General features: G+C 37.3%; 1 protein-coding gene across 2 annotated transcripts in view; it reads left to right on the forward strand.

Annotated features, from left to right (window-relative positions):
• SNTB2 (syntrophin beta 2) overlaps positions 1-15,132 on the forward strand; it is a 106,746-nt gene that overhangs the window by 80,377 nt on the left and 11,237 nt on the right. For both annotated transcript variants that reach the window (XM_040442931.1, XM_040442932.1), the window contains one exon: positions 11,951-12,147. In XM_040442931.1, the coding sequence (XP_040298865.1) occupies positions 11,951-12,147 (197 nt within the window). The remainder of the gene's footprint in view (positions 1-11,950; positions 12,148-15,132) is intronic.

Raw genomic sequence — 15,132 nt, forward strand, 5'->3', positions numbered from 1 at the left:
TCAGATTCTGTGTTTCCCTCTCTCTCTCTACCCCTCCCCTGCTCACACTCTGTCTCTGTCTCTCAAAAATGAATAAACATTAAAAAAAAAAAAATTGAGCCTGAGGATTATGTCCCCAATGAAAGAACAGGACAAAATCACAGCAAGACAGTTAAATGAAATGGAGATCAATAATATGCCTGATATAGAATTTAAGGTAATGGTCATAAAGATAGACAATGGACTTGAGAAAAGAGTGGAGGACATGAGTAAGACCATTAACAAAGAGATAAAAAAGAACCAGAGTTGAAGAACACAATAAATGAAATGAAAATTCATTAGATGGAATAAACAGCAAGCTAGAGGAAGCAGAGGAACAAATGAATGACCGTGAAGACAGAGTAATGAATGTAATCAAGTTGAGCAGGTTAGAGAAAAAAAAGATTATGTAAAATGAGAATAGACTTAGGGAATTCAGTGATTCCATCAAGCACAATAGCATTCACATTATAGTGATCCCAGAAGAAGAGAAAGAAAAGGGTGCAGAAAGTTTATTTGAACAAATAATAGCTAAAAACTTCCCAGACCTAGGGAAGGAAACAGATATCGAGATCCAGGAGCCACAGAGATCCCCCAACAAAATCAACCCGATGAGGTTCATGCAAAACACATAGTAATTAAAGTGGCAAAAAGTAATGATAAAGAAAAAAAATTTTAAAGCAATAAGAGAAAAGAAGATAGTTACATACTAGGGGACACCCCATTTTTCAGCAGAAACTTTGCTAGCTAGAAAGGAGTGGCATGATATATTCAAAGTCCTGAAAGGGAAAAATCTGCAGCCACGATACTCTATCCAGGAAGGCTATCATTCAGAATAGAAGGAGAGATAAACAGTTTCTCAGACAAACAAAAACTGAAGGAGGTCATGACCACTAAACCAGCCTTCAAGAAATGTTAAAGGGGATTCTTTGAGAGGAAAGGAAAGACTATGAGTATGAAAAGTAAGAAACACAAAAGCAGTAAAAATAGGCATATCTGTAAAAATCAGTCAAGGCATTCACAAAATAAAAGGATGTAAAAAAAATATGTCACCATATACCTAACATGTTGCAGTGGGAGTCAAGAGTGTGGTCAAGCTTAAGTGACAATCAACTTAATATAGACTGCTATATACAGAAGATATTATATACAAACTGAATGGTAACCACAAATCAAAAACCAGTAATTGATATGTAAAGAATAAAGAGAAAGAAATCCAAGTATATCACCGAAGAAAGCCAGCAAACCATGAAAGAGAGCAAGAGAAGAAAAGATCAGGGAAAAACTATCAGAACAACCACAAAACAAGTGACAAAATGGCAGTAAATATGTATCTATCAATTATTACTTTGTTTTTTTTTTTAATATAGAATTTATTGTCAAATTGGGTTCCATATAACACCCAGTGCTTATCCCAACAGGTGCCCTTCTCAATGCCCATCACCCACTTTACTTTGAATGTAAAGGGACTAAATGCCTCATTCCAAAAACATAGGATGACAGAATAAGTAAAAAAAACAAGACCCATCTATATGCTGCCTACAAGAGACTCATTTCAGACCTAAAGATATCTACAAATTAAAAGTGACAGGTTGGAGAAACACTTGTTGAGCAAATGGATGTCAAAATAAAGCCAGGGTAGCAATACTTATATTGGATGAAATAGACTCTAAAACAAAGATTGTAGCAAGAGACAAGTCTGTCAGTATATTAACAAAGTATATAACAAAGTATTTTATTATACGCTATATAATAATAAAGAGGACAATCCAACAAGAAGAAATAACGGTTGTAAATATTTATGCACCCAACATGGAAGCATGCAAACACATAAAATAGTTAATAACAAACATAAAGAACTAATCAACAGTAACACTATAACAGTAGGGAGCTTTAATACCCTACTTATATCAATGGACAGATCATCCAAACAGAAAATCAATAAGGAAAGCGTGACTTTGAATGATATACTGGACCAGATTGATGTAACATTTATATTTGGAACATTTCATCCTAAAACAACAGAATACACATTATTTTCAAGTACACATAGACCATTTTCCAGAGTAGATCGCATATTAGGCCACAAAACAAGTCTCAACAAATTAAAAAAATCAGTCATACCATGAATCTTTTCTAATCACACTGGTATGAAACTACAACCACAGGAAAATATCTGGAAAGAGCACAAGCAAATGGAGGTTAAATAACATGGTACTAAACAATGAATGGGTCAGCCAGGAAATTAAAGAAGAAATAAAAAATTACATGGTGAGAAATGAAAATGAAAACACGATGGTCCAGAATCTCTGGGATGCAGCAAAAGTGGTTCTAAGAGGGAGGTTTATAGCAAGAAAAATCTCAAACAACCTAACCTTACAGTCAGAGGAACTAGAATAAGAAGAACAAACAAAACCTTAAATCAGCAGAAGGAAGGAAATAATAAAGATTAGAGCAGAAATAAATGATACAGAAACCAAAAAACAACAGAACACATCGATGAAACTAGGAGCGATTTGTTAAAAAGATCAGCAAAATTGATAAACCTCTAGCCAGACTTATAAAAAGAGAGAAAGGACTCAAACAAAATCACAAATGAAAGAGGAGAAATAACAACCAACACCACAGCAATACAAATAATTGTAAGAGAATATAAGAAAAACTATATGCTAAAAAAATTAGACAACCTAGAAGAAATGGATAAATTTCCAGAAACACATAACCTACCAAAACTGAAGCAAGAAGAAATGGAAAAATTGAACAGACCAATTACCAGCAAGGAGACTGAATCAGTAATCAAAAACTCCCAACAAACAAAAGTCCCAAGACCAGATGCCTTCCTGGACGATTTCTAGCAGACATTTAAAAAAGAGTTAATAACTGTTATTCTCAAACTATTCCAAGAAATAGAAGAAAAAAAACTTCCAAATTTATTCTATGAGTCCATTATCACCCTGATATCAAAACCAGACAGGGGCGCCTGGGTGGCCCAGTCAGTTGGGTGTCTGACTTCAGCTCAGGTCATGATCTCGCAGGTTGTGAGTTCGAGCCCCATGTCGGGTTCTGTGCTGACAGCTTAGAGCCTGGAGCCTCCTTTGGATTCTCTGTCTCCCTCTCTCTCTGCCCCTCCCCTGCTCATTCTCTGTCTCTCTCTGTCTCAAAAATAAATAAAACATTTAAAAAAAAATTAAAAAAAACAAAGACACCACACACACATGCACACACACACACACACACACACAGTAATGCAGGCCAATATCTCTGATGAACAAAGATGGATAAATCCTCAACAACATACTAGCAATCCAACTTAAACAATACATTTTAAAAAATCACTCACCATGATCAAATGGGATTTATTCCTGGGTTGCTAGGGTGTTTCAATATTTGCAAGTCAATCAATGTGATACATCACGTCTGTAAGAGGAAGGATGAAAGCCATATGATCATTTTAGTAGATGCAGAAAAAGCACTGGACAAAGTATAACATCCATTCGTGATAAAAGCCCTCAACAGAGTAGTTTTAGAGGGAACATACCTCAACATAATAAGACTTTATGTGAAAAACACACAGCGAACATCATACTCAATGGGGAAAAACTGAAAGCTTTCCCCTAAGGTCAGGAACAAGAGAAGGATGTTCATTCTCACCACTTTTATTTGACATAGTATTGGAAGTCCTAGCCATAGCAATAAGAACAAAAAGAAATAAAGGCATCCAAATTGGTAAGAAAGATGTAAAACTTTCACTGTTTGCAGATGATGTGCTACTCTATGCAGCCAACCCAAAAGACTCCACCAAAAAACTGCTATAACTAATAAACGAATTTAGTAAAATCACAGTCCACAAAAATCAATGTGCAGAAATCTGTTGCATTTCTATATACTAATAATGAAGTAGCAGAAAGAGAAATTAAGAAAACAGTCCCATTTACACTTGCAACCAAAACAATAAGATACCTAGGAATAAACCTAACCAAAAAGGTCAAAGACCTGTACTCTAAAAACTGTAAAACACTGATGAAAGAGATTGAAGACGATACCAAGAAATGGAAAGATGTTCCATGCTTGTGGATTGGAAGAACAAATATTGTTAAAATGTCTATACTACTCAAATAATCTACACATTTAATGCAATCCCTATCAAAATATCAACAGCATCTTTTACAGAACTAGAAGAAAGAATACTAAAATATGTATGGAACTGCAAAAGACCCCAAATAGCCAAAGCAGTCTTGAAAAAGAAAAGCAAAGCTGAAGGCATCACAGTTCTGGACTTCAAGTTATATTATAAAGCTGTAGTAATCAAAACAGTATGGTATTGGGATAAAAGTAGACCTATAGATCAATGGAACAGAAGAGAAAAATCAGAAATAAACCCACAATTATTTGGCCAATTAATCTTCAACAAGGTGGAAAGAATATCCAGTGGGAAAAAGAATGTCTTTTCAACAAATGGTGATGGAAAAACTGGAGAGTAACACACAAGAAGAATGAAACTGGACCACTTTCTTACACCATACACAAAAATAAATTCAAAATGGATTAAAGACCTCAATGTGAGACATGAAACCACTTAGAGTAGAATTCAGTGATTGACCACTTGTATACAACACCCAGTGCTCATCACAAGTGCCCTTTTTATTTTATGTCATTTTATTTTGTTTTATTTTATTTATTTTTTAGTGTTTATTTACTTTTGAGAGAAAGAGAGACACAGAGGCGTGAGTGGGGTAAGGGCAGAGAGAGGGAGACACAGAATCTGAAGCAGGCTCCAGGCTCTGAGCTGTCAGCACAGATCCCATTGTGGGGCTGGAACTCACAGACTGCTAGACCATGACCTGAGCTCAAGTCAGATGCTTTACCGACTGAGCCACCCAGGCACCCCAACAAGTGCCCTTTTTATTTTTATTTATTTAAAAAAAATTTAATGTTTTTATTTAGTTTTGAGAGAGAGAGCAGGCAGGGGAGGGGCAGAGAGAGAGGGAGACACAGAATCCGAAGCAGGCTCCAGGCTCCGAGCCATCAGCACAGAGCCTGATGCAGGGCTCAAACCCACGAACCGTGAGATCATGACCTGAGCCAAAGTCGGACACCTAACCAACTGAGCCACCCAGGCACCCCAACAGTGCCTGTTTTAATACCCATCACCCATCTAGCCCATCTCCCACCCATCTCCCTCTGTCAATCCTCAGTTTATTCTCCATCCTTAAGAGTCTCTTGGGGTTTGTTTCCCTCTCTTCTCTTCCCCCCCCCTTTCCCATGTGTTTATCCGTTCTGTTTCTTAAATTCCATATATGAGTGGAATCATATGGTATTTGTCTTTCTCTGATTGACTTATTTCGCTTAGCATGATACATTGTAGCTCATCCTCATGGTTTTAAGTTGCATTTCCCTAATAGCTAATGATGTTGAGCATCTTTTCATGTACTTATTGGGCATGTGTATTTTATTTGGAGTAATATCTATTCAAATCCTTGATCCTCTAACTGGGTTGCTTTTTTATTATTCATTTGTAAGAATTCTTTATATATTCTGTAGACAAATACCTTATTAAATATATGACATGCAAATGTTTTTCCCATTCGGTGGGTTGTCTTTCACTTTCTTGATAGTGTCATTTGAAACACAAAAGCTTTTGGTGCACCTGGGTGACTCAGTTGGTTAAGCGTCTGACTTTGGCTCAGGTCATGATCTTGCGCTTTGTGAGTTCAGGCCGTGCATTGGGCTCTGTGCTGACAGCTCAGAGCCTGGAGCCTGCTTCAGATTCTGTGTCTCCCTCTCTCTGCCCTTACCCCACTCATGCCTCTGTGTCTCTCTCTCTTCTCTCAAAAGTAAATAAACATTTAAAAAAATGTTGAAGCAGAAAAACTTTTAACTTTGATAAAGTCCAATTTCTCAGTCTTCTCATATGTTGTGTCTCATTTTTGTGTCTTAATCTGAGAAGGCTTTCCCTAATCCAGGGTTACAAAAATTTACTCGTTTATGTTCTTCTAAAAGCTTTATAACTCTTACACTTAATTCTTAGAGTCAATTTTTGTGTATAGTATGAAGTAGTGGTCAAATATCATTGTTTTGCTTGGGAATATCCAGTTATCATAGTACCATTTGTTGAAAAGACTATTCTTTTTCCATTGAACTCTCTTGGCAAAAATCAATTGATCATAATTGTAAGTGTTTTTTTTTTTTTTTTCTGGACTATCAGTTATATACCTGTGGTAAGTTTTGAAATCAGAAGTATGAATCCTTTAATTTTGTTTTTTCAAAATTATTTTGGTGATTGTGAGTCCCTTGCATTTTAATTTGGATGTTAGTATCAGCTTGTTAATTTCTGCAAACAAAAAGACGTGAAATTTGGTAGAGATCACATTGAATCTGCTCATCAATTTAGGGAATATTGCCATCTTAAAAATATTATCTTCTAGTCTGTGACACAGTGTATCTTTTTATTTATTTAGGTTTTTAATTTCTTTTAGCAATGCTTTGTAGTTTTCTGAGTATGTTTTATATTTCATTTGCTAAATTTATTTCCTAAATGGATTGTTTCCTTTAAAAATTTTTAAGTTTATTTATTTATTTTTGAGAGAGAGACACAGAGTCTACAACCATACCACCCTGAACGCACCCGATCTCATCTGATCTCAGAAGCTAAGCAGGGTTGGACCTGATTAGTACTTGGATGGGAGAAAGAGAAAGACCGGGGTGGGGCGGGGCGGGGCCCTCGCCCGGGCGGGGGACAGAGAGAGAGAGAGAGAGAGAGAGAGAGAGAGAGAGAATCCCAAGCAGGCTCCACACAGTGGCACAGAGCCCAATGTGGGGCTCGAATGCTAAACATGAGATCGTGACCTGAGCCAAAACCAAGAGTCAGATACTTAATCAACTGAGTCACCCAGGCGCCTTGGATTGTTTTCTTAATTTCCTTTTTAGATTGTTTGGTGGTAGTGTATATAATCAAGACATTAATTTTTATATCTTGATCTGCATTCTTGTTCAACTTATTAGCTTAATAGGTTTTTAGTGGATTCCTTGGGACTTTCTATGTACAAGATCATATCATCTTCAAATAAGAGGTAGTTGTACTACTTTCTATTCTGGGTGCCTATTATTTCATTTTCTTGCCTCGTTGCTCTGGCTAAAATCTCCAGTAAATGTTGAATAGAAGTGGCAAAAACAGACATCTTTGTTTCCCAATCTTAATGGGAAAGCATTCAGTCTTTTACCGTTAAGTGTGATGTTAGCTATGGGCTTTTCATAGATGCCCTTCATCAGGTTGAATAAATTCTCTTCCATGTTTTTGGGTATTTTCTTCATGAAAGGGTTTGGGGTTTGTCAAATGCTTTTTCTATGTCTAATAACAATGATCATGTGGGTTTGTCCTTTATCTGTTTATATGGTATATTACCATATTGATTTTCAGGTGTTAAACCAACCTTGCACTTACAGGATAGATCTTATTTGGTTATGCTAGATTGAATTTGCTAGTATTTTAATGAGGATATTTGCGTGGTATTGGAGTACTACTGGCTTCATAGAATGAGTTGGGAAGTGTTCCTTTGTCTTTTTTTTTTTTTTTAAAGAGTTCATAAAGATTGGCAGTAATTTATTTCTTTTTTTTTTTTTTTTTTTTAATATTTGGTAGAATTCACCAGCAATGCCATCTGGGCTTGAGATTTTTTCTTCATGGGAAGTTTTTCACTGTTAGTTGAAGGGATTTTTAAAATATATTTTGTTAACACTCAGTACTTTCTTAGACAACATTCTGCTCTTTCCCTTGTATCTAAAAATAGTTTTTAGTTCATGAATGTTACATGTCTTTGTCCTTGAAACTCTGTTCTTAAGAAATCTCATGGGGGGCGCGCCTGGGTGGCGCAGTCGGTTAAGCGTCCGACTTCAGCCAGGTCACGATCTCGCGGTCCGTGAGTTCGAGCCCCATGTCAGGCTCTGGGCTGATGGCTCAGAGCCTGGAGCCTGTTTTGGATTCTGTGTCTCCCTCTCTCTCTGCCCCTCCCCCGTTCATGCTCTGTCTCTCTCTGTCCCAAAAATAAATAAATGTTGAAAAAAAAATTAAAAAAAAAAAAAAAGAAAGAAAAAGAAATCTCATGGGGGGCGCCTGGGTGGCTCAATCGGTTGAGTGTCCGACTTCAGCTCAGGTCATGATCTCACTGTTCATGGGTTCAAGCCCCACATCAGGCTCTGTACTGACAGCTCAGAGCCTGGAGCCTGCTTTGGATTCTTTGTCTCCCCCTCTCTCTGCCCCTCCCCACTTGCAGTCTGTCTCTCTTTCAAAAATAAACATTAAAAAAAAAAAAAAGTATGGGACAGAGTATATACAATGTATGATAGAAACTCTAGGGTTTTTTGCTAATTGTTTCTCAGTATTTTCTCTTCTGTACTTTGTTTCATTGCTGCCTCATACTTGATTTGAACCTTCTCCCCAAAACATTAGTTAAGGCTCTCATTTTGTTACATCTAAAAGTATTTCAAGAGCATCACTACCTAGCCCCCCACAAATGAGTTTGAACTCACTTTTTAAAGCAAAAAGATGGGGGTAGCTAGGTGGCTCAGTTGGTTAAGCATCCAGCTTAACCAGGTCATGATCACATGGTTGGTGAGTTCAAGCCCCACATTACTATCAGCACAGAGCTTACTTTGGAACCTCTGTCTCCCTTTCTCTCTCCCCTCTCCACCCCCCCCCCCGCCCCCACTGCTCACGCTCACACTCTCTCTCAAAAAGAAATAAACATTTAAAAACAAACAAAAAGGTGTGTCTGGGTGACTCAGTCAGTTAAGCGTCCAACTTTGGCTCGGATCACGATCTCATGGTTCATAGGTTCGAGCCCCACGTCGGGCTCTGTGCTGACAGCTCAGAGCCTGGAGCCTGCTTTGGATTCTATGTCTCCCTCTCTGTCTCTGTCCCTCCCCTGCTGTGCTCTCTTTCTCTCTCTTTCAAAAGTAAATACACATTTTAAAAAATAATAAAAATAGGGGCGCCTGGGTGGCGCAGTCGGTTAGGCGTCCGACTTCAGCCAGGTCACGATCTCGCGGTCCGTGAGTTCGAGCCCCGCGTCGGGCTCTGGGCTGATGGCTCAGAGCCTGGAGCCTGTTTCCGATTCTGTGTCTCCCTCTCTCTCTGCCCCTCCCCCGTTCATGCTCTGTCTCTCTCTGTCCAAAAAAAAAAATAAATAAATAAACGTTGAAAAAAAAATAATAATAATAAAAATAAAAACAAGCAAAAAATTAAGTAAAAAGATGGCACATCATTTTTTGTTTTTTTAATATAATGGAACAGTATCACATTTCAAGTGAATGGAAGTGAAGAGTTATAGTCGAGTAGCTTCAAAATTTAGAAAATCAGTTTTCACTGGCTATTTACTTTAGGAATAGAAATTAATTATGCCTCATTCTTATCATAATGTGCACAGCCTAAAAAATATATGCTCTCTGAACAGACTGAAGTTCAAAGTCCCCAGGCACAACATTTATCAGAAATAATGGTCCCTGCTCCAGTCAACCAGGAGTTAGATGAAGAAATGTTCACATAAGCATTTCATTGAAACCCTTGAGATGCACAGTAGTTGATACGACTTACTGGTTTCAACTCACCATTCTACTTTGTTTCTGAGTTGTACCCCTTTAGATACCTAATTAAGTAGAGTCAGGCAGTATTTGTCTTTTTGTGACTAGCTTATTTCACTTAGTATAATATCTAAAAGGTTCTTGTGTGTTATAGTATATGACAGGATTTCCTTCTTCTTAAGGCTGAATAATAATCTATTGTATGTAAATGCCACATTTTTCTTCAGTCATTCATCTGTCAGTAGACATTTAAGTTGCTTCCACCTCTTGGCTATTGTGGATAATGTTGCAGTGAACATAGATGTAAAATATCTCAGGAGTCTGATTTCACTTCTTTTGGATATATACTAAGAAGTGAGTCTTTTGCCCATTTTTCACCTGGGTTTTTTTGTTTTCTTATTGTTGAATTTTAAGAGTTCATTGTTTATTGTGGATATTAGTCCTTTATCAGGTATTTGTTTTCCATATATTTTTTCCTACTCTGGTTTGTCTTTTCATTCTTTTAGCAGTGTCTTTCAAAGAGCAGCAGTTTTTAATTTATGAAGTCATCATGTTTTTGGTGTTGTATCTTTTAAAGTTTTTTTTTTTTTTTAATGTTTATTCATTTTGAGAGAGAGAGAGGCAGAGAGAGAGGGAGACACAGAATCCGAAGCAGGCTCCAGGGTCCAAGCTGTCAGCACAGAGCCCAACGCAGGGCTCGAAATCATGAATCGTGAGATCATGACCTGAGCCGAAGTCGGACGCTCAACCAACTGAGCCACCCAGGCGCCCCTGGTGTTGTATCTTTTTAGATCACCTAGATTTTCTCTTTTAATGTCTTCTGGAAATTTTATACTTTTACATTTCACATTTAGATCTAACATCCATTTTTAATTAATATTTGTGAAAAGTGTAGGGTCTTCCAAACAGAAAGCACCAAGCCTACATGGGTTCATTGATAAATTCTACCAAACATTTAACAAAGAAATTCCGGGGCACATGGGTGGCTCAGTCGGTTGAGTGTCCTGACTTCAGCTCAGGTCATGATCTTGCAGTTTGTGAGTTCGAGCCCCACATCGGGCTCACTGCTGTCAGCCTGTCAGTGCAGAGCCTGCTTCAGATCCTTTGTCCCCCCCACCTGCCCCTCCCCCACTTATGCGCCTTCCCAAAATAAATAAATATAAAAAAAAATTCCCTACAATCCCTTTCCGAGTATAGAAGCAGAGGGAATACTTCCTAACTCATTCTGTGAGGCTCACATTACCCTAATATCAACACCAGACAAAGACATTATAAGAAAACTGTAGACCAGTATCTCTCATGAACATAAATGCAAAAGTCCTCAACAAAATATTAGCAAAATGAATTTAAAAAAGTATAAAAAAAATTATATACCATGACCAAATGGGATTTATCCCACATATGCAAGACTGATTCATTATTCGAAAATCAATTAAAGTAATCCATCATATCAACAAGGTAAATAAGAAAAATCATATGACTCTATCAAGAGATGCAGAAAAGGCATTTGGCAAAATCCAACACCCACTCATAGTAAAAAAAGTAAACTAGGAATAGAGAGGAACATTCTCAACTTGATAAAGACTATCTACAAAAAATCTATTGCTAACATCATACTTAATGGGAAGAAACAGGAAGTTTTCCCACTAAGGTCAGGAACATGGCAAGGATGTCCTATCCCCTCTTGCCACTCCTTTTCAACATCATACCAGCAATGCTTAGTTGCTAATGCAACTAAGAAAAGAAGGTAAAAGGTATACAGATAAGTGATTGCCAGGAGGAGAGGTGGATGAATAGGCATAGCACAGAGGATTTTTAGAGCATTGAAAATACTCTGCATATTATAATGATGGATATATGTCATTACACATTTGTCCAAACCTATAGAATGTACAACACCAAGAGTCACCCCTAAAGTAAACTGTGGACTTTGGATGATTATGATGTGTTAGTGTAGGTTCATTCTTGGTTTAAAAAAAAAAATTACCATCAAGTGAGTGATGGTAATAGGGGAGGCTGTGCATGTGTGGGGGCTTAACACTTCCTAACCAAAACTGAGTCTTTTTTTTTTTTTTTTTTGGTATGTATAGCCTTTTGAGAGCCTAAAAAAGCCAGTGGAAAATTGGGCATTAGCCCATCCAACCCAGTGTTCTGCCTGTGACAATAGGGGTCATTTTATGGGAAAACAGAATAGTATATACTTCAAAGACTATATAATATTATTTTGAAATGTACTTTTCCAATAACTGCTGAGGGCTTTTATAATTTTTTGCTTATTTTTCAGTATAAATTTCTGACATGTTCCTGTAATGATACATTAATTACTTTTTGATCTTTGCCCTTTTTGTGATCCTAGGTTGGTTCATTCTGGCTCTGGATGTCGATCACCCTCACTTGGATCTGACCTTACATTTGCTACTCGGACGGGCTCTCGGCAGGGCATTGAGATGCATCTCTTCAGAGTGGAGACGCATCGGGATCTGTCAACCTGGACCAGGATACTTGTTCAGGGTTGTCATGCTGCTGCTGAACTAATTAAGGAAGTCTCTCTAGGTATAGATCCTGATGTATCACTTCTAGCAGTAGTTAAATGGAACTGTTATACTTTATTTTAAAGTAAAAACTATTAACATATGTGCCTGACTTAAAAATATTCCAAAATATGGCAGCTTAAAATTATCATGATAGAAAGAAACCTGGTTTTTCTCTTTCAGTAGTAGCCTTGTACGTGGCTCATTCATAACACCCTATGTACAACATGGCAGTTTTGCTGTTCCTCATATTAATCTGTATGTGATAGTATAAAGATTCATTGATGAAGTACTAGATGCACTAACCCTCTATTTCAGAAGATTTGGTGTCTAAGATATGGGTAGACATCCTTAAAATATAAGCATCTGGCAAGGCTTATGGCTGTAGACAAATGAGGAATTTTGAGTAGGAATTTGTCTTCAAAAGTTTGAAAGTGTGTGCTCAGTACTTACTGAAATAAGCATCTAAAGGAAAGAAGCCTGGTGGTGTCTTTTCATTGTTGAAACGCCCTCTTGTGGCTAGTCTATATGGTTTCTTTTTTTTAATGTTTTTGACAGAAAGAGAGAGAGAGAGAGAGAGAGAAAACGAGGGAGGGGCAGAGAGAGAGGGAGACAGAGGATCCAAAGCAGGTTCTGCACTGATTAGACCCTGATGTGGGGCTCAAACTTAACAAACTGTGAGATCACGACCTAAGCCAAAGTTGGATGCTTGACTGACTGAGCCACCTAGGCACCCTTATGGTTTCATTTGTATATATTTGTGTGTATGTACACATATACATCTGTATAGATATTTCCAGATTACTTTCCATTTTAGCAAGAACAAAGAATAGTCAAAATGTTTGAGTTTCTAATAGGGTTTGAATTACTTTGATTATCTTGCCTGCAAAGTCAGTTTATTTGATTTTGCATTTCTTCTCTATGCATTTTATTTTATAAACATAGCTTTATAGGATTTTTTAGAAAGAGAAAATGTGTGAAGAGCAGAATGTCTTGTGATACTTATCTTTCTTTCCATTGCTTTTGGAAAGTGAGGGATCTCCATGGCTTTAGAATTTGCATAGGCAGCATTTCTGTGGGTCATCTTCTAAAACTGGCACAGAGACAGTTTTTTAAGTGTTGTCAAAATGACCTAATTCTTCAACTCTTTAGGACCTGCTCGGTACTTTCCTCACAACCACAATGATGATTCAAGTAATGACTAGTAAGACCCCACATTGGATTTTGACCAAGGCTACCATATCCACATTGTCTTTCTCACTTGTCTGTCTCCTGCCCATTTTCTCTTTGGAGATGTTAGTCACCACATTAAGGGCTGCAGGACTCTGGTTTTTGTCTTGGCCACAGAATGTGCTTTCTGGGTTGTGTCCTCAGTGTGAAGGTCTACAATGCCCCGTGTTCCTTTGGGGAGCCCAAGAACACTCTTTAGGCCCTTGACTGGCATCTGGGATCACCATATCCTCTTCAAGGATCCAGAGAGATATGTTTCCCAAAACAAAGAATGCAACTTGGATTTTTAACATTTTTTTTAGTTTCATGTTGTTTTGTGTCTGACAGCTAAACTTGTGGCAGGAAATAAAAATCTGTCCAGTCCCTGGCTCACAGTTGTTTAAATGCAGATGGCTTGGGGAGAGAGAATAAGGACTGGTTGGGTCCTTATACTTTAAAATAGACAAAAGAAACATTTTTTGGTAATCTTGAACTTTTTTATTCTCATTCACAGCTGTATTTTAATCTTACCTTGGTAATACTTTCATTTCCACAATTCAGGTCAACAAACGTACTTGTTCATTACTGTATTTAGAGCTCTGTCAGATATATTAAACTGGCTGAAGGTGAACTGCTTTGATGAGAGCCCGAATTCCTTTCAGATGTGTTTTTGTATGTGCGTGCATGCACACACCTGATCTGTTATGTCTTGATATGTGTATGCTTACTGTGCACATCCACCTTCATTTATACACACACATACATACGTAAGCCAGCATGTCCTTCAGATGCACGTTACCCCTTTATGTTAAATTGTTGGGAGATTCAGAAAGGTTTATTTAAAATTATAATTATGGCACATTGTACTACATATTCAGATATCTGTGGCCTAAAGAAAGGAAGTTGACAAGAAGAAATCATTTAAGTTCTGTTTCTTTGTCTCATGTGTTTCATTATGTTTTATTTATTTATTTATTATATAGTTTACTCATTTAGGAAAATGTTAGGGACTACCTATGAGATTTTACTAGTGAATGCAATACATGAACTTCATAATGTTCATTTAGCTTTAAACCTTTATTAGATTACAATAGAATTGACCAGTAATCCTTCTGATACACAAAGACTTTCTCCTTCTAGCAAATGTGAACTTCAGGATCACTAGGCAGAGCACACAGTTATTTCCCTCGGGTGCATTAAGCTTTATCATTTTCCACCCTGTGAATTCCACAGGAATTCAAAATATGAAAATATATGTATGTGTATAATTGTTTGAGCTTTAAGAAGTATGCTTTTAAAGGCTAATTTCATCATACCAATTACCTAAGCTTATTAAAATTTTTAAATCAAACAAGAACTACTACTAAGAAGTAGTAGACATGGGAAGAGTTGCATTAGTAAATATGTAGAAAATCTGCAAGAGGAGAAGAAAAATGAGCATTAAGAAATGTTTTATTTATTTTTAAATAAATAGAGAGCAGATAGAACAGACAGAGGGGGACAGAGGATCCAAAGCAGGCTCCATGCTGACAGCAGAGAGCCTGATGTGGGGCTCAAACTCACAAACCATGAGATCATGATCTGACCCGAAGTCGAACGCTCAACCGACTGAGCCACCCAGGCGCCCCAGAAAAATGAGCATTTTAAAGTATTTATATTGTTAGGACATATGACCCAAGAGTTTGCTTTATCCATGTTCTCAGTTTTGTAAAGTCGTCTTGAATCCCTTTTTATTCATCTACTAGGTAAATACTGATTGAGTATATGCTCTGCTTTTACTGGCTATACTAAAACGGAT

Source organism: Herpailurus yagouaroundi, unplaced genomic scaffold (assembly GCF_014898765.1).
Source record: "Herpailurus yagouaroundi ecotype Mexico unplaced genomic scaffold, PumYag 190, whole genome shotgun sequence".
Taxonomy (NCBI): Eukaryota; Metazoa; Chordata; class Mammalia; order Carnivora; family Felidae; genus Herpailurus; species Herpailurus yagouaroundi.